The sequence below is a fragment of the Diadema antillarum genome, unplaced genomic scaffold (assembly GCF_040938485.1).
Source record: "Diadema antillarum isolate AM-2024a unplaced genomic scaffold, OU_Dant_1.0 seq00000163_RagTag, whole genome shotgun sequence".
In the NCBI taxonomy this organism is placed as follows: Eukaryota; Metazoa; Echinodermata; class Echinoidea; order Diadematoida; family Diadematidae; genus Diadema; species Diadema antillarum.
The window spans coordinates 192627-218301 of NW_027271234.1; the positions used below are offsets into that span (position 1 = coordinate 192627).

General features: G+C 38.0%; 1 protein-coding gene across 1 annotated transcript in view; it reads right to left on the reverse strand.

Moving 5' to 3' along the window:
• The window catches only part of LOC139728092 (tripartite motif-containing protein 2-like), an 84715-nt gene that overhangs the window by 24783 nt on the left and 34257 nt on the right, over positions 1 to 25675 (reverse strand). Inside the window, exon 2 of the mRNA XM_071639055.1 lies at positions 24816 to 24926. Within this exon, the coding sequence (XP_071495156.1) occupies positions 24816 to 24830 (15 nt within the window). The 5' untranslated portion in view covers positions 24831 to 24926. The remainder of the gene's footprint in view (positions 1 to 24815; positions 24927 to 25675) is intronic.

Genomic DNA, 25675 nt, shown 5'->3' on the forward strand with positions numbered 1-25675 from the left:
TATAGGGCCTAAGCCATGACTTTAAAGGGATCGTATAGTTTTGGTGGAGACCTAACTTCAGGTTTCTAACATTTTTTGGTGAGATAATGAGAAACCTCTAATCAAATATGAAAGAGCATGTAATTCTATGAGGAATTCAATGTTTATTTGACAAAAATTGGTTTTGAAATGGCTGAGATAGCCAAAAAAGAGCGATTCTAATAAAGTGTGGGACCCACACTTTATTACGATTGCTTTGTTGTACTTTGTTTTTGGATGTTTCAGTCATTCCAAACCCGATTTTCATCCAAATAAACTTTGAATTCCTCTTAAAATGGTATGCTCTGTACTATATCATAAGTGTTTTCTTGGTATCGCACAAAAACTTGAAAGCCCAATTCTCATCTCCACCAATGCTGTACCATCCCTTTAATCTGAAGGGGGGAAAAAAGGCAATCCTAGGCTTGACATACCAGGACAGGAAGGCCAGTGGCATATAAACATTGATGAACAGTGAAAGTGGAAAGCAATATCCAGACTTGACGTCTCCCTTTGTAGATCATAAATAGTCTGGTAAAGGAAAGGTTTCTTGAAGCACTGGGATTAGGCCATGAAGGATAACATGTATAAGATAAAGAAATGTTAAAGCTGTTATCAATTTCTATAACGAGCAAAGACATTTTTTTCATTAAGGGGGAGGGGGTGCCTTTGTTAAAGGCATGTTAAAAGTCTATGTGAATAATGCACTTTTTTCTATCTAATTATTCAAGCAATCTTTAAACTCTTCTAAAAATGCCCCCCCCCCCAAAAAAAAAAAGAAAAAAAATAATGCCCTACATCACATAAACTGCTGTATGAGCGATGAATTTTTAGCTTCTAATTTCAATATTCCCTATAAAGATATATTTTCCAAAGTATGGAGAATAAAACACAAGAATCTTTTTGGACTAGTTGACAAACATCACAATACTGCAAACGACTGACTGAATCATGGTCAACTAATGAATAATTTCACATATAATGGGAATTCTTTCCTATCTGATGTCCATTTTAGCACACATATTACATCATCACGGTCTGCTTCTTGGCGATCTTTACAGGCTTTTACAAGTAAGTCTTTTTTTTTTATTTTGAATAATTAGATCTGAATGGTATTGAAGGAAGCAAAAGCTCCATATATCTAAAGCTATCATTTCAATGCAGTCCTAAGCTTTCTGCGACTGTTCATTGTGTTGTACACTGCATTGGACAGCAGAGGCTAAAGTTGTCACTACATTTACAGCAAATCGGGTAACTTTCGGTGTTCCCGAAAAATGCATGACAAGCTGCCACATGGTCACATGCAGTCCCTCCTTGCTGACATCCTCACACGTGTAACTGCAAAACTAGTGTGTGACAATGGTCTGAAAGTAATCTTGTGACATCTCCGCACTAAATTATATTTGTTCCTCCAGAAAGACACACAAAAAAATTGAAATAGAATAATCTAATGAAAAAGAATACTCAAAATCACATATTTGTTGATAACGTTCTTTTTATTTATATTTTTCTTTTCACTTATATCTTTTTATTTTTTGAAGCGCCATGGGTACTGAAAGGTGGACCTGTGTGCTAAACAAATAGCCACTATTATTATGATCATTATTATTATAGTAGATATGAATTACAAGGTTATGAACATACAGTCTGCGTAATGAAATTTGTGTGGAGGATATGTATGACCTGGTTATTTCTGAATTCTGCCAACACGTATCAGTCTACGTTTATGACTCCTGAAGACAGGAATTTAGAGTTTCAAGCTCCGGTAAATAGCATGTAGCATGAATATGCGCAGCATATGCCTACAGTAGGTATTGTACACACGCCCTATCTCTGCCTACGCTCACGTGACATCTTACTCACGATATGTGTAGTCGCGGAGACATTGCTAATGAGTGACTATCGGTGGAGACATACCTGGGAACCATGGCTAAATTATGTCCAAAAATGAGTCCCTGTTTTCTTGATTATCCTGGTCCCCGTCTTCCTCCGTGTGGAAACAACCGGCAGAGATTTCAAAATCCGATCAGAAGACACAGTCCCATGCACCTCATCTTCATCCTGATCCTAATGCGCCTCTCTTCTCTATCTCTCTTTACACTCTCTCCCCCTCTCCCTCCCCGAGAAGGGTTCACCGGTCTGCGGAAGCAATCTTCCAGCCGATGCGCCGACGTCTTGATGCAGTGGGATGCGAGAGGGAGAGCAGAATCATTTAGATGCTAAGTGTATTCTGGCGGTGGAGTGAGGTAGAATGCTTCCCACTACTACACAGTCTGATTTTTTTTTCTTCTTCCATGGGGGGGGGGGGGGGGGGGGTTGCTGGGAAGGCTGGTGATAGTAGTGGAGATTGTGATTACTGTGAGAATAATTCTAGTGGAAATTACCACTCGGAAACAGGGGAGGCCCCTGTCAATAGAAGGGATGGACTGTGATGATAATCAATGAGACCGAGCGAGTTGAATTAGAGGCAAGTCAATTCTGTCACTTCCTATTGTACAGTTAATCATTTTGTCACATTTTTTGGAACACTACGTAATGACAGCTATATAGGCCTACTCTCAAAAATGCATTACTGAAGAGGGTAACTTTATTGGATGTTCAACCATATTTCAGATAAATTTTTTTTTTTCAATGAACCAAAATTAACCTTGTCTATTTGTGTGGGCATGTTTCCAATAAATAGAGAAAAGCATTTGGACACCAATTTTCACATCAGCTGCTTCGTCAAATTAAAGCATATAGAGTCACTTCCAACATTTTTCATCCCCATAATATGCCACAATCACCTGCATCAAATTAAAATTCACCCTATGGTAGCTATGGCACTCATGAAGAATAAATCAGACTGGTCAATTTAATTCCATTCCAGCTCAGAATGCAATGAAACTCAATTCAAGATAGACAACAATTTCCAAAGGACCACAAAAAAAAAAAACTCCTTCTTATACAAAATTTAAACTACCATATCTTAGAAAACAGGGATGAGATACCCATGTAATGAAGCATATTACATTTCTGTTCTGCACATGTATTTGTAGTTAGAGCAGATTTGTAGTTTGAACATATGTTTACAAACACTACTATTGTACACAGCATAATGAAAATTGGAGTAATGAATTTTCAGAGTTTGAAAAGCAGCATATAGTAAGATTAATAATTCTATGAAAATCTTGCATATCATTGTGTTGTTTTTAACTTGAAAAAAAGAGAAGAAAATGACATAAGATATTAATTTTTAATCAATTTTGCATGTTTAGCCGCTCAAAAACATATTCACTGCTTTTCACTGTTGCGCTGTGCAATTGTCATTCGATTTAAAATGTGCAGATAAAATTGTGAAGATATTTTCATTGGTTTTAGATTTTGCACCAGTCAAAAGTAGCACGAAAAATGCAAAAATTAATGTACTGCAAAAATTTCTGTGTCTACAGTATTATCATTTTAGTTTTCATCATCAATGGTTATGTTTGGAGACATCTCCCACGTACACGATTTGTCTAGCTTTGTGTCATTAATGACACAGATATTGAAATATGTATTGATGCCAGCTCCTCTCTCACTATTTATATCCCTCAGTGCATTGGGAATTTCCCTCCCCATCCTCTAATGGATTCTCCTGGCAGATTTAATGAGTTTCTGTGTGTGTGTGCATGTGTGTGTATGTATGTGTGTGCCACGCTCCCATATCTCTTTCCACATAGTGGCCAATGCGGGTGACGTGGTGTGGATGATCCGGTACAGCTAAAGATGAGGCAGTCTCCATGCATCTCTCTTGTCTAACTCCATCCCATCCTTCAGTCCTGTCCGAGATGGGCTGGATGCCCTCCGTCTCCCCCCTCACTTAATAGCGAATCATCCAGTATATGTGATTCTCAGTGACGATTACTCTCCGCATCAAGTGGGCATGTATGTGCACCCCTCGTATATGCATGCAGCAAATCTAATTCCAACGTCGGCGTGTGTCGAGCGGAAGATGGGCACCATGTGTGGGTCTAGACTAATCTTGGGGTAATTGGGCAAATCCAATTTTAATGTCACACCTTACAGTTCAAGGGGTTCTCTTCCCTGTCAAACATTAACTCTGTGAATGCCACTAGTTGACTCATCCTTTACTCATTTTTGTATGTTGTATGCAGTTGTATGACATTACATGTATCAACCATTAACAAGCCCTGATACTGAGCATAAATTTAATGTTTCATCTTTATTCTCATTTGAAATTGTAAGTAGCATAACAATCAGAGTAATTCATTCATAAAACAGTTATCAAAATTCGAGCTTCATATACAGAAAACACTTCAAATACAGAAATGCAAATTCTAAAAAGAGTATATTCTTTGAGATAGAGAGAGAGAGAACAATAATCTTATAGTAAGATCAGTGATGATAATAATGATAATAATAATAATAATAATAATAACAATAATAACAATAATGATGATAATAATATTAATAATAATAACGATAACAATAATAATGATAAAGATGATATAATAATAATAATAATAATAATAATAATAATAATAATAAATACAATTTCATTACAGCTATCATTATTACTATCATGATAATGATGGTGATAGTATTAATCATAATCATCATAAAATCATTAATGATAATAGCATGAACATAAAAGACAAACCATTCATCACTTCACATGTCATGTTGGCATATGCCTAGGAGATACATATATCGAAGAACCCCATAAATGGTCCAAAGCAAGGAAACTGATATTCTGCCCCCTTGTGGTTGGTTATAGACAGTTTTTGAAGAGAGGCAGATCCGTTTCATTCTTCCTCCGCTGTCCAATGTGCCACCTCCTGTAGGATCCCTCTTACTCTCTTTCTCTAGTGGGCTCATAATACCTAGAAAGCCTAGGAAGACAAATAATGGAATCCAAGCATATATGTTTCCCAAAAGGTTAAACATTTACAGCTGTTCTTTTGCTTCCTGTATATTATTCAAATACATATTCAATTCCTATCATTACTTCTTATATTCTGTTTAAGAGAATGAAACTATAGTTTGAATTGAATGTATAGCACCATATGTATTTGAAGCATAAAATGCAATCACAAATCACCCACTTTCTCACCCGCAGTGAAGATTTTTTATGCCCCATTGAGAAGAATGAGATGCACAGGCAATAAAAAGGATTTGTCATGCATACAGTGTACAATGTCATTTATCAAAGTCAGCAAGCATGAAATCATTGTTTGACAATGGTACTGTTTGGAGACTGCCGCCTTCATATAATCTATGCAACTAACTTCTGGACTGATTATCTCAACTGCACACATGCCGTCCAGGGACGCCTTCAGACACATTGAGCTATTGTATGTTCACACAGTGTGTACACATTTTGTTATGAGACTATTCCGTTGTATGATAATCCCAATGCAGCATTCAGACCTCACACACTACAATGTTTCATGGGACGCTCATGAATATGTATGAGTCTCTCTCTTGCACAGTACAAACTTTGCACACGCTTTACACATATGTTGTGTTTAGAAATTTTGTGTTGGACTGACTCATAGTAGTTTGCAAATATGCCCCATCCACTTGTACGATGAACAGATGATCATAGAAACACAAGATGATCAAACGAAACGATGCTCAAATCATGGTTTTGATATAAAATGTATCAGTATACAGGCAAAATCCGCAATCAGACACATAAAAATACCCTATATCCACATGTCATATATTTGTACATTGTTAATCCATACCCTCTGGTCTGAAAGGGGAGGAAGGCCCTGAATCAGGAATTTTCTTAGACATCATATATGCAATTGTGCATCACATTTCTTGTGTGTGAATGGGCTTGTTGTCTTTGCAGACTACTGTTACAAACATGGAAGTATTGAATTACTCTACACTAATCTTATGAACAACCCTCAAAAATCGCAGCCATCCCTGCTTCAGACCAGCCTGGTACTGATAGGACCCAGAACGTCGGTTTTCCCAAGAAGGTCTGTCTGGGGCACTTCTCAGTGACTCCTACATCTATATATCAAAGTAACCAAGCTTTTATTTTCATGTTTCCATTGCTCCACATGGCTCCAAATCAGAATCGTGACAGGAAGTGCTGACTTCAGCAGAGGTTCATGAGAACAAATGATACCTTCACGTACTTCAAAGAACATACTCAAGTACGGAGAATATTCGCCATACAAAGTTATGACTTCCAAAAGTCTACTGCTAGCATCGAAATGCAATGAACTGAAGTGACTGGAAATTGAAAAGGATAGGCTGATACTTTCAATCTTTTGAAGACTAACAATTTTAGACAATTTTAAACAATCTCAAAACGAAATAAGAGTCCCGTATTAGCCATGATTAATCTTCAAAAGAGGCACTTTCCTATTCAGATAAAATTGAATACCTGTACAGTAATTAGCCAGATTTTCTCAAGCTATTTTGACATATTTCTCTACTGCAAAAGTACAAGACTGAGCCCCCAACAGTCTGATCAGGGAGGTCTCTTCCCACCTTCCTGCCTGGTCTGATATTTCCGCCTAAAAAAATTCCACAGTAGTCACATTCAAGATGGAAGGGGAAAGAAAGCTGTAAAATGTTGCGTCAGCACCGTGCAGATCGAAGAGTGTACTTTAACTGCCTGAGAGCAGGTTTAATGACGTGTCTCGTTCATGACTTGAATAACCGTACACCGCCAAAGGCAGCCATCTCTCCTGCTGCACAAGCTGCGTATATACAGCGTCATCTCGTACCTCAGAGACATAAACAGAATATGGTAAAGTGCTCATCACAATCTCACCGGGGTCAAGAAGTCTCCTTGTGCGACATCTGCTGATAGGTTCAGGCTTATAAGGAAGGTGTGGAGAAAATCTGGATGTTGTCTGGCTATTTGCTACTTAAAGGTTCAGTAGTACTTTAAGAAGCAGTTTTGCAACTGTAAACTTTGACTTAAACTGTAAAACTGTAAACTTTTAATATCCACGTCGTATAAAAATGACATTTCAAATATCAGGAGAAAATACAATCCTAATTTTCTAACTACAATAGCCATACATTCACTGCCATTTAAAATTGTGTCATTCATTCAAAAAAGCATATGATATTCACAATTATCCAATTGTTTGTTCTGTAACATCTATAGAAGGGGAAAAATTATTATTTTTTTAATGTTAATGTGACAGTTACTTGTTAAGTCACTGGGCCGGATGCATAAACGCTAGCAATTGCTTGTGCTAGCCTTTTACTCGAATCCGTATGCATAAAAACAAGCAATTGCTGGCAAGCAGAAGCTTTTGCTAGCAAGCACAAGCAATTGCTTGCTGCCCGCAAGCAATTGCTTAGAGAGCAAGCGTTTGCTTAAAAACGTATGCATAAAACATACCTTTTGCTTGTTCTTGCTAGCAATTGCTTACGATTTTCCAAGCTCTGCAAAATGAACTTGAGCTTTTGCTTAACTTGGACGTTCCCTTTTAAGTATCATTTTCACATTCATACAAGAAAGACCACACTTGTACAGGAGTGGTATAAATCTACAAGAAATCATTCTTTAGCAGCGTTAGAAACTTTTTCATTTCAACAACGGCAAAAAAGTCCAGTGGTCAGCACGCAAAATGTGATGAAAAGCAGGTAGATGTCTGACGTCGGTGGACAGCAAGGAGACCTCTCTCCACGTGAGATCTGGCAGATCCGGGCTATCTCTATAAGCAGTGATGGGAATCAGCCAGTACGTGTGTGTGTAAAGATGTGTGTGTGCGTCTGTGTGTGCATTTATGAGTGCCATTTCATAGCTATATTGCTATGTTAGGAAATGTTTCGCACACACACGCTCTTTCAAATACGTGCTGTCACACTCGTCTTTGTTCTTGTGTTCGCACAGGCGTGACGTTCCTTTTGTTGAAAACGCAAGCAATTGCTTGTGCGGGACAAGCAAAAGGTATGAGCACATGCAAAAGGTTATGCATATGAATTTAAGCAATTGCTTGAGCTACACCTTTTGCTAGACGAGCTTGTGCTTTTGCTTGAAGCAATTGCTTACAAGCAATTGCTTGTTTTATGCATTCGGCCCAATATCATTAAAGCTAATTCAAGCTACATATTTCATTGTATTTTGTTTACAACTTGACATTTAAAGTGTAATTCCACTCCATGTTATGCTTAAGTTCAGTAGAGCAAAATGAAACAAACAGATATAGAATACGGTAACAAAGTTATGGGACTGCAAAGTATCATGTTTTCGTGAAACACTCATATGCACGTCTCCTGTAGGCTTGTACACAAATTTTCCCTACATACCATTTTTACACATGTAATATATATTAAAAAGTTTATACTTTCCATCAAATTATTGTTGTATTATGAAAACCTAGCAATGGAGACCATAAAAAGGAAAACAGAAATACCAAAAACAAAATATTTATACAGAATACATAATTCTTGTGTAAGCGGTGACATGAGAATATTTGTATGTGATTATCATTATGTCATCTAATTTGCATATGGCAATGGCCAATACCACTGTTCAGCAAAAAATATATATCATGTAACTCTAAAATGCCTTTGCTTTCATATCACTGTCTGATTTTGATGAAACATCCACCATTCTTTTTGTTTGAAATGAGTTTATTTATCAAAGATGATGATGGAGTGGAATTATACTTAATCTTAATACCAAATTCTGCTGTCCATCATCATTCAATACCATCTTTTGAATTATTTCTAACTTTGGCATACTAGCACTAGTAGTCAAACATTAGTGGTACCTGTTTGACTGACACACGATGGTGAATAGCCCTTACACTAGACAGCCTAATTTGGTATGAATGACAATCAATCACAGTGGGTTATTTACTACAATGTTGAATTTTCTCTCCCTCTTAATGGTCTCGCTCTCTTAAGAATCAAGTAAGGCGGCCAGTTTAGAAGTCTGATGAGCAAACACGTGTCACCATGAGCCCCCCAAAAAAGATCTGAAAGAACTGAATCCGACAAAGCAGAAGTACCTCCCTCTTTGACAATAAAAGGCCCGACAATAAATGGCATCGTAACTTCACCTGATTTACCTGAACAAATTCTCATGATGAAGAGGGATTGTTTGCCAAGGGAACATTATCCAAATGGTAAACATGAGTGCAACCTTTTAGGAAGTCATGGGAATGATGAGGCAGACCTCTTTTTTTTTTTTCATGTGCCGACTATCAAGACATAATTGATAATAAAAATCTAAAGTACACTACTGATGAAAACACAAGACGCCCAAGGCAACAAAGTGGGTTAGTCTGCTCAGTAAAGAAATATTCCACTCTGAAGCGCTACAAATAGACACATGAAGCTTGCATGTGACTGAATGTACGTACATATTAACCCCTCCAGCAGACTTGCTACACTAGATAAGCACTTAAAATGTAATTACACAGCATCTGCACATTAAATTTGTTGATTGAAATGTTTTTCACTTCCCACAGACCTGCTCTGTATATAGATAAAACAAAGTGCTATTTATCCAAACAATGATTACACAGTGCTGCCATATGTTCTTTGGTAATTAATTCAGGCAGGACTTTATGGCGGTATCTTTCATTTGCAAGTTATCATGTGCTGGATCTTGATTGGAAAACAGGTTATCCATGTATGAAATAACATATCATGCCAAAAACAAATACAACATTCAATTAATGTTGTTGATACACCACAGTGAAGAGACCCTATGGTGGAAGGTCATCACTATCTGAAAACTCCTTTGGCATTGCATATCATGCTAGCGACTGCAAAAAAAAAAAAAAAAAAAGTAAAACAGGAAAAACACAAAACACGGAAAGGATACACAAAATCCAATTTCAGATTTAGGCCCTATACCTTGATAGTAACATAATTAGATTTGAAATAATTCAACACATACTATTTTGATATCAAACAAAAAATGATAAAAAAAGGAATTAACTTTATTCCTATTCTAACCCTTGTTATGGTTGAAATACTTCAGCACACACAATTTTGCTACCAAACAACACATGTAGACATAATAAAGTACTGCTAATAAATAGAACATCAAGATGTAATTTTTTTTCTTTCTTTCCTAGAGCATAAAATTTGACAACATAATCATGGTCTGATGATTTCTCTCCTTTGGCTCCAAACCCACAACAAAAGACAGAGCCTATTTTCCACTCTACCATCACAATACCTACTTACCCCCTTTCCCTTTCTTGGACCCCCACTTTCTTCATTCCAAGAGGCATTAGGCGGGATTTGGCGGAAGAATTTACAACCACAGATTGTTACCATTTTTTGCCCATGTAAATAAGGTGCTATGAGCAGTGTTTAAAAGCTTCTGGAGTGTTTTGCTCTGAAAATAACTGTCACTCCTACAGTGGCAGATCCAGGGAGGACCGCAACCGGTGCACGCCCCCCTTTATTTTTTGTTGAAACAAAAGAAATAAAAAGAAAAAAATGGGGGGAGGGGTGCGTGCACCCCCCCTTTAATTTTGTAAATGCGCCCCCTCTTTACGGAATTCCTGGATCCGCCCCTACTCCTAAACTGCTACAACACTTGCATCCCCGTAGAAATACTTAAGGAACACACATAGACAGACATGCACACACAATTATCTCAAAACAATCTAGACATCAATATAGACAAGTAAATTTATCGCCATGCTTACAACTGGGGATACCCCAATTACAAACCTATATTTGCAAAATGTGATGCTGCAAATAATTACAAAGTACATCCATGTCAAAATTCTCTCATTAGTACTTTGATATTTAGTGACAATATATGTACTTCAATGTCCAAAGATAAGATAAATAGTATCATTAAGATACAAAAATGAGTGTTTGTTCATTACATGACTCTTTCCATCAGATATTCATAAACTTTGTACCTATCATACCAAGTTCAAGGAATAAATGAACCCATGGATGAAAGCATGCCTGCCTACATGCAATACAGCCAGAACTTTGTCATAAAGAGGTCGGATAACAAAACCCTTTGAATAAAAGGTGATTTTGCAGGTCCAAACTCTTGATATTTCTCTATTTCTGTACCCTGATAGAGTAAGACATCCGACATTATGAAGGTAATTGTCAGTTTTTAGGTCATCGATCATTATAACTAGGTTCCCTAACAACAGGTCAGACTATAGATGAAGTTCATATAACACTACACCCAGGCCTACATGTGGACTGTGGTCATGACAAATGCTATGTGTTAGCACCTGATTCATCAACTGCAATAACAACAGTGTAATCAGTGTCAGTATCAAAAAATTCTGATGCCTATTATTTTTTTATTCCCTTTTTGTTGGAGCATGTTCAAGACTGAATCATTCTGGCTTTTGGTAAATTGTCAATTGCACATTTTGAACGCTAGGTGAAAATCAAAACTAAAAATTGACAGTTACAAATGGGTTCCAACATTTGCCTAAGGACTTCACGTTAACAGTCTGAAACCATGAGATACTATTATATAACAGAATGGAAACATGATTCTACATATAATCTTGCATCAAAACTCATTTACACAGATCTTTTGTAGTCCACAAACAATATTAATGTCACTAATCAAATGTGCAACCTGTAAAATGCTGTTATCTGCATTTGAAGTCAAGGTGTATTAAGATTTCAAAATAAAATTCTGAACTTCTTCCACTCATTCTACCAAATATCTTGGTGGGAAGACAGGTGTTCCATACATACTCTCTAGTAAGAATCAAGACATGAAAACTTTAATCATCAGTGATCTTATCTTACTTCACTGACTTACAAATGTTTAAAAAAATTCTTCAATTGAGCAGAAGTTCAGATAATTATCATCAGTACCTGCACACACACACACACACACATACACACACACACATACACACACACACACACACATACACACAAAGGATACTTCTTAACATCTTAACTGCGGTTAACCTAAACTTCACCTGCATAAGGCGCTTAGTAACGTTTGCCCTTTCACATCTTAGAATAGATGTGAAAAGGGTCCCAAAACTAGAGGGGTAAAGAGCAATCCTTAATTACACCAATACACCAATGGTAAGATAATCTGCACCCCTGCCTTGATGAGGACCCTTATAATGCTCAAGGTTTTGGACAGGCAGTGCTGGGCTTGTGTATCTCAATCGCTTGCTTTATAAACAGTTCACAGTACTTACTTATTTCGAAGCTATGGCATTTCAGAACAATCTGTACGATTACCAGAGTGTGACCCCGGTCACTGAAGTGTGCGGACCTAGACCCCGTTTACAGTGAGTGAAAAGGCCGGGGCTCGGCAGTGGCCTAGCCCGGCCTTCATTTCACTGACAACACGCAAATGGCCAAATGCGGTACCCAAATCGGCCGCGCATTTGGCCAAGCTCTGGCGGTAGTCTCGACCGCGGCTCGACCGCGGCCGAGCCGGCCTTTTCTCACTGTAAACGCAAACTGGGCCAAATGCAGTACCAAATTTAGTCTGGCCTCCAGACCCTCTGCCCGTACTATTTCGCTATCCAGGATATTAACGCCCTCAATGTCGAAAACTAGTATAGTTTAAGGTGGTTTTGTCCTGCAGAGGCCTTTGGCAAAGGCATTCGTCGCTGCGGAGTCCAGTTGGCAAAGGGTCTGGAAATCAGACTATACCACATTGCGACCGGCGCCCTCCCAATAATAGTGTTTGTTTACAAGCAGAGCGCCACTACAACAAAATATTGAAGGTTTGAATGAAAAGCCCGGGCCGAGCCAGGCACTGTAAACGGAAAAAATCGGGGGGCCGAGTACCACAATTGAGGCCGGGCTCAGCCGTGGTTCGGCCCGGCCTTATACTGTAAACGGGGTCTTAGTGTGGGGAGATGCATAATGGGATTTTTTTTTTTTTAATCACGTTTCTTCGCTTGCCATTTGCACACACTGTGTTAATATCATCTTGAGGGTTTAAAAAAATCAAGATGAACTTGATTTCACATCGTGATGTGGGTCCCATCGGTCAACAATTTATTAGTGTCTCTGATTTTTTAACCCGCTGAGGACGAGTCCTGAGTATACTCAGGCAGGTGTCTATGGGACATGTGTGTGGTAGCAAGATCAGTCCGTCTTCAATGGGTTAAAAACGTTACATTTAGGCGTGTGTAAAGGGGACCATAGTATCTCAGGAATGTTCATGCTCCCTTTCAATCAAATCAAAGCACTAGAAACGCGCATTTCTACATACACTCACAACTTTGAAAATGTTGGCATTGATATTTATGCCAGCTCCAAATGCCGATGGCATCATATTATACATTTCTGGCAACCGGAGGGAGAGATAACTTAAATCAAAATAAGTAGCTTGTAGGTCTGGTCACAAAACAGACAGATCTCCACTCAATAGTTTATTTTTGCATTTATCCAAATAAATAAGATATCTTCCAGGATAACACTAATGCTATCTTGATGTCATGTTTATCTGAAACCTCCTGTGTACTTTGGTCACTCTATTCCCATTATATCATTGTATATCAATGCATATTTTTCAGGAATTTCAACTAAAAATGCAATTAGCTATTCAAAATTATGAAAACTATTCATAAATCTGGTTAGTTGTGCCAAGCATTACCTCGATACTCAAATTTCTAGGTTGATGAAATACTAACCAAGTCTTGCTTCAAGACTAGTTTATGGCTACTGGATTCATGTAATATGAAGCTTGTGGGAATGGAAGATGGCATTTCACTTGACACATGACCCCCGGTGACCTCCGTGAGCCATCTCCACTCCTGAATGATGAGAAGATAACATTTACCAAGCTGGGAAACGAAAGACAAGGATGCAAGTTTGGGAGGACAGAGATGACATCTCCCACTGTTACGACCAACATTCACGATCAAACAATAGAACAAAGATAAAGAAACTTCCTTCACAATAACACAATCTTACAGTCTTCTATGAATAATGCTTTACGTGTGAACTGCATTCCTTTGAAATACTTAATGTATTACACAGTAACTTCCTAATCACACATTAATTCAAGATTTAGATAATTATGCATATTTTCAATACATAATTTTCACCCTACTAAGGCACGGAAGGGTAAAAATCTTACATAGAACTGGATACGTACTACACTATTGCTTGAAGTTTCAAACTTTAATGTTGTTGATCTAAAGCAATAAATCGAGTGCACTTCACAATATTGGAATACAATGCCATGAATGCTTCATCTATCCACCCTTGAGTAACTGTATTCATGTGATTCCCATTTGCTTCCAGTGGTTGAGAACTGGCAAAATATTTACCAGAAAGTTTGTGTAAACTAATAACACAGCATTCTCTCTTCTCCTCCTACAAATTTTCTTTTGACACATTTCCCTGCAATGCAAAATTACATTCTTTATCCTGCCTATATTATGATGCACCCTGCACAGTTGGGATATGTTTTAACAAAATGTCGGCCATTTTGACTCGCACTAGAGCATTCCCAGTGAAGTTCAAAATATGATTCCCTCTAGCCAGCAGACAGAAATCTGATTAAATCCAGCCAGGCCCATAAAGAAAGCTGCCCAGGAGGAAGCTTATGAACAAGCGTGAACTTTCTGGACTCGCAAACAAACAAGCCAACATGCTAACCCCCGTTATGCTAATTGCAAGAGTGAGAATGAGACAAGACGCCTGGGAGAAGGGATCGCATCCAGACAGACGGAAGATGGAGGATTGTAGATTGATGGAGCGGGAATAAAAAAACAACAACAGAAGATCAAACATATGAAAATTTGTGGTATGTAAATACACTCGTCTATTGCTTCTAGGTGATGTCCTACTTAAAACCACAGCCCTTCCTCACAGGAGGAGTGATATCAGACATTGTAAAGTAAATATTGTACCCATAGGGTATACTGCCACTGAATTATGATAATGTCCCAGATTGGGATTACCAGGTTCCTACACCCAATGGCAAGGATGCCAATCCTGTAAACAGCATGGTAGTACTCTGAGGGCTGAAATGGCATATTCTAGTGGAAAAACATTATTTTTTACCTTCCTGCAACAGACGAGTGCAGTAATACAAATTGGGAAGGATAGTATTTAAGATGAAACCTGCAGTATTTTTGCTCCCCTCCCCCCCCCCCCCCCCAAAAGAAAAAAATAGTACAAAATTTATCACTTGGCATCTCTGTATTGGATTAGGGGGACATGGACATCCAAGGGCTTGGAAAAACATTTTGTCTGGAAGACCAGACCAAAACTCTGATTATCTGTGGTCTGGTGAGCACAAAAGAGAAAGAGAAGAAAATGAAAATAAAATGACAAATGGACTCTCTCAACTGTGAATTGGCTCTTCAGCAAATAGCTTTTGAGGTGTACAGTTGTTAATATCAAGAACTTAATCTTAAAGGAAACTTTCATTAAGTATTACTAAAGTTGTTTATAGAATTATTGAAATCAATAGCTACAATAAAGAGAAAATGACACAAGGAGGCTGAGAAAGAATTGTAAGGCAAAGCCATTTGGGTAAAATGTAAACATGATGTGTCTTGTTTGGAAACCTTTAACTTTAAAAAATTGACTTGCTCCAAGTTGGAGAAAGGAACCAATATTGATTACCTGACCGTTGGAGAATCCCTACAAACAAAATACAAAAACCTGGTATAATGTCATTAAGATTCTTTGTACTAGTACAACTTTCACATTAAAATGTAAATGTACAGTTGAGTCAAAATAATGCTAAATCATGAGGCCAATAATCTAATTCCTGCACATAGTTACAATTCACTATTCACCCCAGAAGATCAGTTATTCTGATGGTTCATTATACCAGCTTACATTCCAAAGGTTCATTATTCCACAGGTGGATTATTCCTCTGGTTGATAATTCCAAAAATGAAGTGAGGTTAATTACTCCATAATTTCATTATTCTGAAGATTTTTTAATTCCAAAAATGAAATAAGGTTCATTATTCTGAAGGTTTGTTAGCCTGATTATGAAATAAGGTTTGTTACGGCAAAGGTTTATGTATCCGAAAATAAAATAAGGTTCACAATTCCTAATGTCCACTAGCATGCATCTTTTTATTTGTTTATTCTTGTCCTGCATATTGGATTGGGTATGATTCTTAATCCAGTTGACTTAATTTGTATTCTCTTCTCTCTTTTATTTTGTCTCCTTATATCATATTGAAAAATTTGTTCCAGTCATCTTAGAGGGATGGTATAGTTTTGGTTCAGATAGAGATGAGAGTTTTCATCTTTTGTGTGTGTGTTTGTGAGATGATGAGAAACCTCTTATGAAATATGAAAAAATGCAATTCATAGAGGAATTCACAGTTTATTTGGTTGTGAAAATTTGTCTTGAAATGGCTGAGATATCCAAAAGAGAAATCCTAATAAAATGTGACAGGCCGTGACTTTCATTAAAATCTCTTTGTTTTACGTTATTTTTTGACATCTCAGTCATTTCAAAACAGATTTTCATCAAATAAAATTCCAATTTTCCTCAGAATTGTATGCTCTTTAACATTTCAAAGAGTGGTTTCTAAATATCTCGCAAAACGTTCAAAGCTAAATCCTCACCTCAACCAATACTATATAGTCCCTTTAAAGGAGAAATTACATAAAATAAGCATAACACTTTGTGAATCTTTAAGGAAAATCACAACTTTATGTGGTAACAAAGAAGTATAATGATATTGATATAAGGATAATGATATTGTGTGTTACAATGTAACTATATTCACTTTAGTTATGTGGCCTGTATGCATGATGAAATGAAAATAAGATAAAAACCAACATGATGTATGATAATGTGTAATATCACTAAACAATGAAATTACAAATTAATGAAACTTCTAAAAAACAATAATGCAGGGAAAAAGCAAGGAGGAATAAAGCAGAAAAGTCATGCCCGTGGAGAAATATGCAGGTACTTATAGTGCACCACACAAAATGGTTTAAAAGAAATGCATCTTAATTGTAGTCTGTGCTCCCTTTACATATATCCCAGCAATATTCCGATTCTTAGCGAAATCCCAGGTACTCGACGGCTGCAGGGGGTCAAGTCTAGGTCAGACTAGTCCCTTGTCATTGCCTGGCAGTTATTCTCCCTGTTCTCACTAATGTGACATTTGAAGAGACGGTTAGGCTACCTTCTTGCCTTAAAGGGACACATACGCCGTCGGAAGGAGGACAATGGCGTGGAAAAAGGGATCTTCAGCATGAAATTTGTACCCCCTGGCAGTTTCTTCCTTACTGCCAGATTAATTTCGATGATTAAAAATGAAAAAGTGCTCCCCTGTGATTGCTTTTCAACCCCAGGGTGAATGGTGCAGTCGCAGAGAGCTTTTCAATTTTGCTCACAGACCAGCAAAGAATAGGAATCTAGACATGGAAACACCGACCGTGGAAGTTAAAAGGAAACCATTTTGAGTGTCAGTATTCAACAAATCGTTCACCGATACAGGAAACGATACCTTGTCAACAAAGAGAAGAAAAAATCTTCATGAAACTGATCAGAGAAAATATAATTTTGGCCATGCATAATGAAATACCTTACACCTACTTAGTTTTGAAGGTAACACGTTTTATGAAAACAGTTATGGTTTTCATACAAATAGTGTCCACATTTTTTTCTTCATTTTTTGAATGATTACCAATATTACAATCATTATCAGAACTACTTCTGCCATGACCATAATATACTACATTTATTCTCATTTTTAGCACTATCAATCATTACAATGATATTGAGATCAAGATGTGCATGGCATTTTTCTATTAAGCAAATCAGTATGTTAAGTTTGGTACATCAAGTTTAAGTCACATAGAGCATTTCAAAAGGGTTTACAATGTACTTCTTGCGAAGAATGAAGAGATCAAGATCCACAATGTCTACCCCACAAGCTGTCAATTTATAATAAAACGAGCCAAATTATATTAGGGATCCCCCAAAGTTTGGGTAGCAAGAGAGATCTAGTACTTTTTTTATGACAGGAAGAGAACCCTGACTCGCAGCGGGATGCCACGAAGGGAGCGAATGAATACTGTTATCACAGAGGGTGTTTTCCCTACCCAGTGATGTGCACAGTGTGATTCCTGCTGTTCAAAGATTCATCTCACTGGTGAATACATGTCTCAATTACATGCATCTCTGGATCTATATATCTAACCCACCTTGCCCCGGGGGATTCTGCCTCAGAGATTATCTTCTCAATTTTTATCAACACATTGGTACCTCTGAATTTCACTACATTTCTTATACTTGGGGAAAGATTAGATGGAATTGCTTAATTCATTAAATCTATACAATATCTGAAAGAAATTAACTTACAGTTGCCAATTTCAGAAGAAACAGTAACTGTAATCTCATAAAGTGTATGGTCATTTTATTACTAAGTTAAAAGGCTGATAATTATGAGGAGCCCTTTTGAAATTAAATGCAACAGAAAATAAGAATGATATGATAATAAACAGCAAAGAGCTTTAAATGATAGCAAATGTTTTACTCCTCCCAATGAAATAAAATGACGCCTTAGAAAAACAATTAGAAACAGATACAGCAGAAAAAAATCACAGAAGTGTATGTGGGTCTAGATGGGGATTAACATGTCAACCCGGGGTCCAAAGATGACTGTAGAGTATGTAAACTTTGTTTGGGGGGGGGGGTATAACAGGTAACAGGTGGAACTAATTACCTGCAAGTTATATACCTTTTATGCTCTTTGAGACGATACCAAATTGATACAATCATCTAGTGTATTCACACAAATGTATGCCCTCCAGTGGACTCCCTTATCAAAGGGAACAAAACAACGATAGATATTTTTTCATCCCTTTTTACCAGACAGGGTTGAAGTCCATCTCTGTTAGGGCATTTCAGATGATAAGAATAAGCTTGCTACTGAGGCACAAATGTATAAGTCACGCCATATATTATTATTTAATGTGGGAAAGGTAAACGACTTCTTTTTGATCACACCATGCTCCAAAATGTGACCTCATAGTGACCTCAGTTTACATCACGTTCTGGACTAAAGCACATAAAGCTGTAATCTAAATTGAATGGCATGTGGAAATTCAAATACATATTCTCAAGGGAAGCTCACAATCTGGACTAATAAAAGCATCTAGATATGATTAGATAAATGAATGTTACAACACTCGCATTGTGTACTGTTAAATATATTACAATATAGGTTTTTAATATGAAATGGCAAACAAAATGCGAAGTACTGGTGCACATCATGTACATAAGATTCAGAGGTTGAAAACTGTACTGACTGGGGTAATGACCACATGTAAAATTTGTTGTGTCTAACAATATGACAGCATATACAGTTTGTAGGATGTGAGGGAGAGTGGCATTGCAATGATTAAAGATCACTGATTATCCAATCAAATTAAATTCAAATCAAATGCCTTCAATGACACAACTGACGTCTCAAATATGTTGAAATACTCTATCTACTTTAAATGATATGAAACAAATGGAGAAGAAATCCCTAATCGCGGTTTGTCACGTATGCTTAATCAGGAGATGGGATTAATATAACATGATACAATGCATGACTATCTTGCCAACACCTCGTGAAGGACAGTTGACATAAACAATGTAAGTCTCTAAATGACCTCTGATTAAGGCTTCCATCATGGCTTGGGACAAGATAAGAATTGAGAGATCCGTTCTGGTGTGAGTTTGACAGGATTAATTGCTGATACAAGTTAATTACACTCGCAGAGCTGTTTTGTAAATTTGGGTTTCCTTGTTAAGGATAAGGAAGGTCAGCTGATACACCAGACACTTCATTATCTCTTCAAATTGGAAGGGAAATGGACAGTCAGCACTGATAAACACTGCTTGACACACAATGGAAGTTAACTCATTGGCTATTGGAAGTTACAGAGTGATGTACAATATTGTCTAAATCTGATGGGGAGAGGGTTAATGGAATTTTTATATCTACAATTTTTTTATTCATTAAAAAACACCTCTTCTTACATATGTACATTTTAATGTACACATTTTCAATTGGACACACAGATATCATTAGTGATGACCTTCTTTATCTTTTGATATATGTCTGACACATGTGCCTTTAAGGAAATCCAACACTGAGGTCTGCTCAGTCATTGGTCAAAGGTGCTTTAAAGTACCCAGTGGAATGCTGTTGGGATTCTGATCTTTGTGGTGCAGCAATTCGGTTGTGGACCATCTAATATTTTGGCTATAAGGTTATGACTACAATAACAAGAGACCCGCGGGTCTAGCGCTCACCTGAGTATCGCAAGTTCACCTTTCACGCAGTCACTAATCTAAATTATTCACAGCTCTACCAAAATTTGACCAGGCATTCTCAAGTAGAAGATGAAACTGTACAATAAGGGCCCAAATTTTCTAAGATTCCTTAATTTGGGGGGGGGGGGATTGGGGCCCCCTGGGGCCCTTTGGGTGGGGCATGGTGCCCATTTTTATAAATTGAGATCCTGACCCCCTAGGGATGCTACCTGCCAAGTTTGATGAAAATACATCATGAGGTTTTCAGGAAGAAGATGAAAATGTACAATTCAGGTCCCCATTTGGACCTTCCCAACCAACCCCCCCCCCCCCCCCCTGCCCCCAAGAGGGGCACCCCTTGATCTCCTATGAACAAACTTGAAAATACAGTCATTAATGTACTCACTCATAGTATTATCTTACCTCTATAACTTCTGATTCTAGAGAAGATTTTTAAAGATTCCTTCATTTTGGGGGTTTGGGGCCCCCCTGGGGGCCCCCTGGGAGGGGAATGGTGCCCATTTTAAGAAATTGAAATCCTAACTCCCTAGGGATGCTACCTGCCAAGTTTGGTGAAAATGGGTCATGGGGTTCTCAAGAAGAAGATAAAAATGTACAATTTAGGCCCCATTAGGACCCCTCCTCACCCCCCTCCCCTGGGTCCCAAGGGGGGCACCCCTGATTCTGCCATGAACAAACTTGAAACTACAGTCATCAATGTACAAACTCATAGTATTAACTTAGCTCTATCACTTCTGGTTCTGGAGAAGAAGATTTTTACAGATTCCATAAGTTTGGGGCGTTTGGGCCCCCTGGGGGCCCCCTGGGTGGGGCATGGTGCCCATTTTAACAAATTGAGTTCCTAACCCCCTAGGGATGCTACCTGCCAAGTTTGGTGAAAATGGGTAATGGGGTTCTCAAGAAGAAGATGAAAATGTACAATTTAGGCCCCATTAGAACCCCTCCCCACCCCCCCTCCCCTGGGTCCCAAGGGGGGCACCCCTAATTTTGCCATGAACAAACTTGAAACTACAGTCATCAATGTACTAACTCATAGTATTAACTTAGCTCTATCACTTCTGGTTCTAGAGAAGAAGATTTTTACAGATTCCTTAATTTTGGGGGGTTTGGGCCCCCCTGGGGGCCCCCTGGGTGGGGCATGGTGCCCATTTTAACAAATTGAGTTCCTAACCCCCTAGGGATGCTACCTGCCAAGTTTGATGAAAATCGGTCTTGGGGTTTTCAAGAAGAAGATGAAAATGTAAAAAGTTTACGCACGACGCACGACGGACGACGGACGACGGACGACGCACGACGCACGACGCACGACGCACGACGCACGACGCACGACGGACGAAGGGCGATCGCAATAGCTCACTTGAGCCTTTGGCTCAGGTGAGCTAAAAATCATAAATTTACACCCGTCGTCAGTTAGGTATTTGTAGCCAAATAATATTTGCACCCATTACTACACTTTTAAGAGGTCAAATGTGAATATTTGATGACTATCAATGTTCAAGACAGTAAAGCTATACACAATGGAACTTCAAAGTTTACTTTAATTCAGCTGATACTAGAATTGGTGATAACACTTGCAACGAGTGATAAAAACGCATATCTTAATCTCAAATGTTTAATAAATGATGAACACTGGGTACCAGTGTATTTGGTAGGCTCCTGACACGAGACATCATAAAATGTACTTCAGTGGCCATAGAATGTGGGGACTGCAGTTTGCAGTAACAAGCACAGGTTGGATATCGGTAAATCGTTAACCCAGGTGAAGTCAGTTCAAGGCAAGGGCATCCATCATGACTGTCTCCTTAGAATGGATGCACTTCCTTTTGGGAGCCACTGCCATCAGTCATCCTGGCATTAACCACTTCCCCCTCAGAGCAGGTGCCTGACCCACAAATCAAGCTTTCTGACTCTTCAACAGGTGGAATACTAGTACATGTATAAAATATACACATCTATGCATGTATGCATATGAATAGTTTGCATTATGAGCACCTAAAAAAGACTGCAAACTTCTTCTCACAAGATGTCCAGCTACCCATCGATGGTATGGAGCTGTCCCTTTATGAAAAATCAAGTCATTTTTTGTACAAGACATGGATTCCAGATCTATATAAACTCATTCATAGTTGATATATATTCACAGATACAATTGCAGCTGTCTGGGCTTGCATGAGTGACAAACAGCTATAGGCATAGTATATTAATTCACAGTTGAAGTGAAATACAGTTATATCTCGTCATAAATGTTCTGTCCTTTACTGGGAACTTTGATAGAATATCTTCTCCAATTCAAGCAGTCACTGTGGTTTGACCAATTCTCTTTTTATTTTTATTTTCTTTTATTTTTTATTTGTTGGTTGCCACAGGATGCTAGGATACATGCTCTCATGTACAATCAATCTTTTGTTTTTCAGGAATGAACTGTTCATTTCTTTATTCTTCCTCATTTCAGTGCGATATCAGATGTTGCTTTCTGAAGAGCCATGAGAATGCAACCAAAAGAGTACAAAGAACTTTAATGCAGCCCAAAGCTCTCTAGTGAAGTGTAAATACCGAAGCATTCCTTCCAGCTAGCTCCTAGTTGACAGTGAGTGAAAAGGGCAGCATTTTTGAGCTGCCTGGATGCTATCAATTATGTGGGGAGTTCTGCAATGCGATACCCCTGCCCCAATTTTTAGTAGCACTGACAGCAGACACCGAACATGCACTCTGCTCAGAAGAACGGCACGATGGAGTTTCCTTTTTACACGTATGGCATACTCCTTCCAAGAACAAAAAAGCAGAAATTGCTTTCCCCACACAAACAATGAATACCCCTTTGTCGATTGAGCTATAGTTTACCTCATGATATCTCCAGCTTAGCCTGCTTAGGTACTTCAGGTTCTCCATAATCAGAATCCTGAGATTAGAACACAATAGGCCCGTTCACACACAACGGAAATCGAAATTACAATCGCGATCCAAATTTAGATTTTTTTTTTTCGACCGTTCATACACAGGGAAAAATCACACTTCGCAGCAAGGAAAGAACGATCAGTGGCCAAATTGCGCATGCGCGAAACTTGCATGACCGAAGACTGACTCCGCAGTCCCAATAGAGTTTCGCGCCTGCACGATTCAAAGAGACTCGATTTTGTAAACAAGCAAAATAATCGCAATTATTCTGAAAAATCGCACTAATAGTGCGAGTTGGATCGCGATAAGGATCGCGGTAATTAGTGAGATTTTTCTGTCCACACACGAAAAAATTTCGAAATTTTGATCGCGATAAGAAAATCGATTTTTAAATCGCACTTTATCCCTTGTGTGTGAACGGGCCTAATGTGGCATATTGATTCCTTTAAATTTACAGGTGAATATAAAGTCAATGACATCTGTCTCACAATTTATTGATCACTTCATACCCTGCTAATCTATCTGTGTGAGAAAGATGTTGTCGATGATAAAGGTCACTTTTAATTCTTGACAGAATAGGATGTCCCTGAAATGACACTGATGACATCAAATTTGGAGAAAACATGCCAAAAATTTGAAAGAAAAATTATACACACTTATCAACTATCATAGGAATCATAACATATTTTACAAAATGGCCACATACCGATTTACAGCAGTTGAAGATGAGTCCCAAGTATACTCGGGCAGGTGTCTATGGGAAATGCGTGTTGTAGCAAAATCAGCCCGTCCTCAATGGGTCAACTCCAAGAAACAGCAATAAATGGATGATCCCGCCAACTGACAGGATTTTGTATTTTACTGCCATAAACCAATTGCAATATTGTGTTCAGATGAAAAAAAAATCTTCCTTCAGAGTAGGAATGTGACCTTACTTTTCATCACCCAGTTCATACCTAACTTAGGTATGAACTGGGTGATGGAAATCATTTTTTTTTTTTTTTTTTTTTTGGGGGGGGGGGGGTATATAAAACAAACATTTACTAACCTTTAGGCGCACCCCACACTACTAGAATTCATGGTGCCAATTACTGGTTAACTAGATAATACCTTGTGTAGGGCTAGCCACTGAGAGTGTGTCTACCAGCATCTTTGCAGGCATATTATGTGAAATTAAAGGGCAATATCAGGTACTGCCATAAATTATGTCACACTATCCAAATAAATTATCTACCAGCAGCAAGAACTCTCTCATGATCTGAAAATTACACGAGTATTATATAAAAATCTCTCGCATATTCCAGTCTCATCCAAGTCTAAAGGAGCTACATTATACAAATTTATCTTCCATCTGGTGTAAACCGGATAACCTTTACAATGCCTATTTGACATATTCCCATGTAGAAATGATGAGAACATTCATAGGAAAATGCACTGAAATTATACTGAAGTATTCAATAGCAGTAAGTGAAGCTGTGGCAAAATACGAGAAGAGATTTCATTTCAGAAATGGAAAGTATCACATATGCAGAGTGTGTATTGCATGAGAAGATATGGTTCCATGTAAGTGCGCATCTGTCATAATAATTATGTGGAACACCATGTTCATCATTGACAAACAAACATACAAGCAAATAAATTCACAAACAAATACACAAACATTTCTCTCTGTACCAACCTTTGTTGACTGCATCTGTATGCCTGTTTCAGTCCGATATCACACCGCTACAGGCAACTTGCTTCCCGGTGATGGATCTTGATGATTCAGTGTCATATTTAGTGCTTGATCCTGTACAGGAAACAGAAAAATCACAGAGGATAAAATGCCATAAGGCAAGTAGAATCAAGCAGACATAGCAGGCTTTCCAGCACATTAATATCTGTTCTGTAATTTTAGGAATATTACTCAAATCTTTAAAGTAGGTTCTCTCCTTATCTTCCAAGTAGGAAATACCAGTGATCACACAAGCTATCTATGCCACTTTATTGTACAGACCTGGAAAAAAGGTCTGCTGTTCCACCTGTGATGTATCTATTACTCTTTCTGACAAAATCTATATCCAACATGATCACTTTAGAACTTCAAAAGCAAAAATTTTCTTATGCAGAAAAGGCGTTGCGATGAAGCTCACAAATCATGAATAGAATAATTAACATACCTCTATAGTTGGATATACAAAAATTGACAGAAAAGTTATAAGAAACAACTTGAACAATTAGGAAAATTTATTAAACTGTCAAATCATAAAAGGTAATTGATAGTGCTGCTTATCTGTGTGTGTGACGTGTGTGTAGTATTGTTACAACAGACTAAAGAGACTGTTTTTCATTCATTTGTTTGTCTAACATTTGCCTCCCCCCCATACAAATACATACACAGGGCCGCCGACTCTTATGCGATATTAGCGTAAATCACGCCATTCATTAAACTCTAACAGTCTCACTCTGATAAACAAATTATCATGCTAAACCCGAATAATATAAGGTAACAAAAAAAAAAATCAAATGTCTCTTGTTTTCTCATTTTTATGAAAAGTT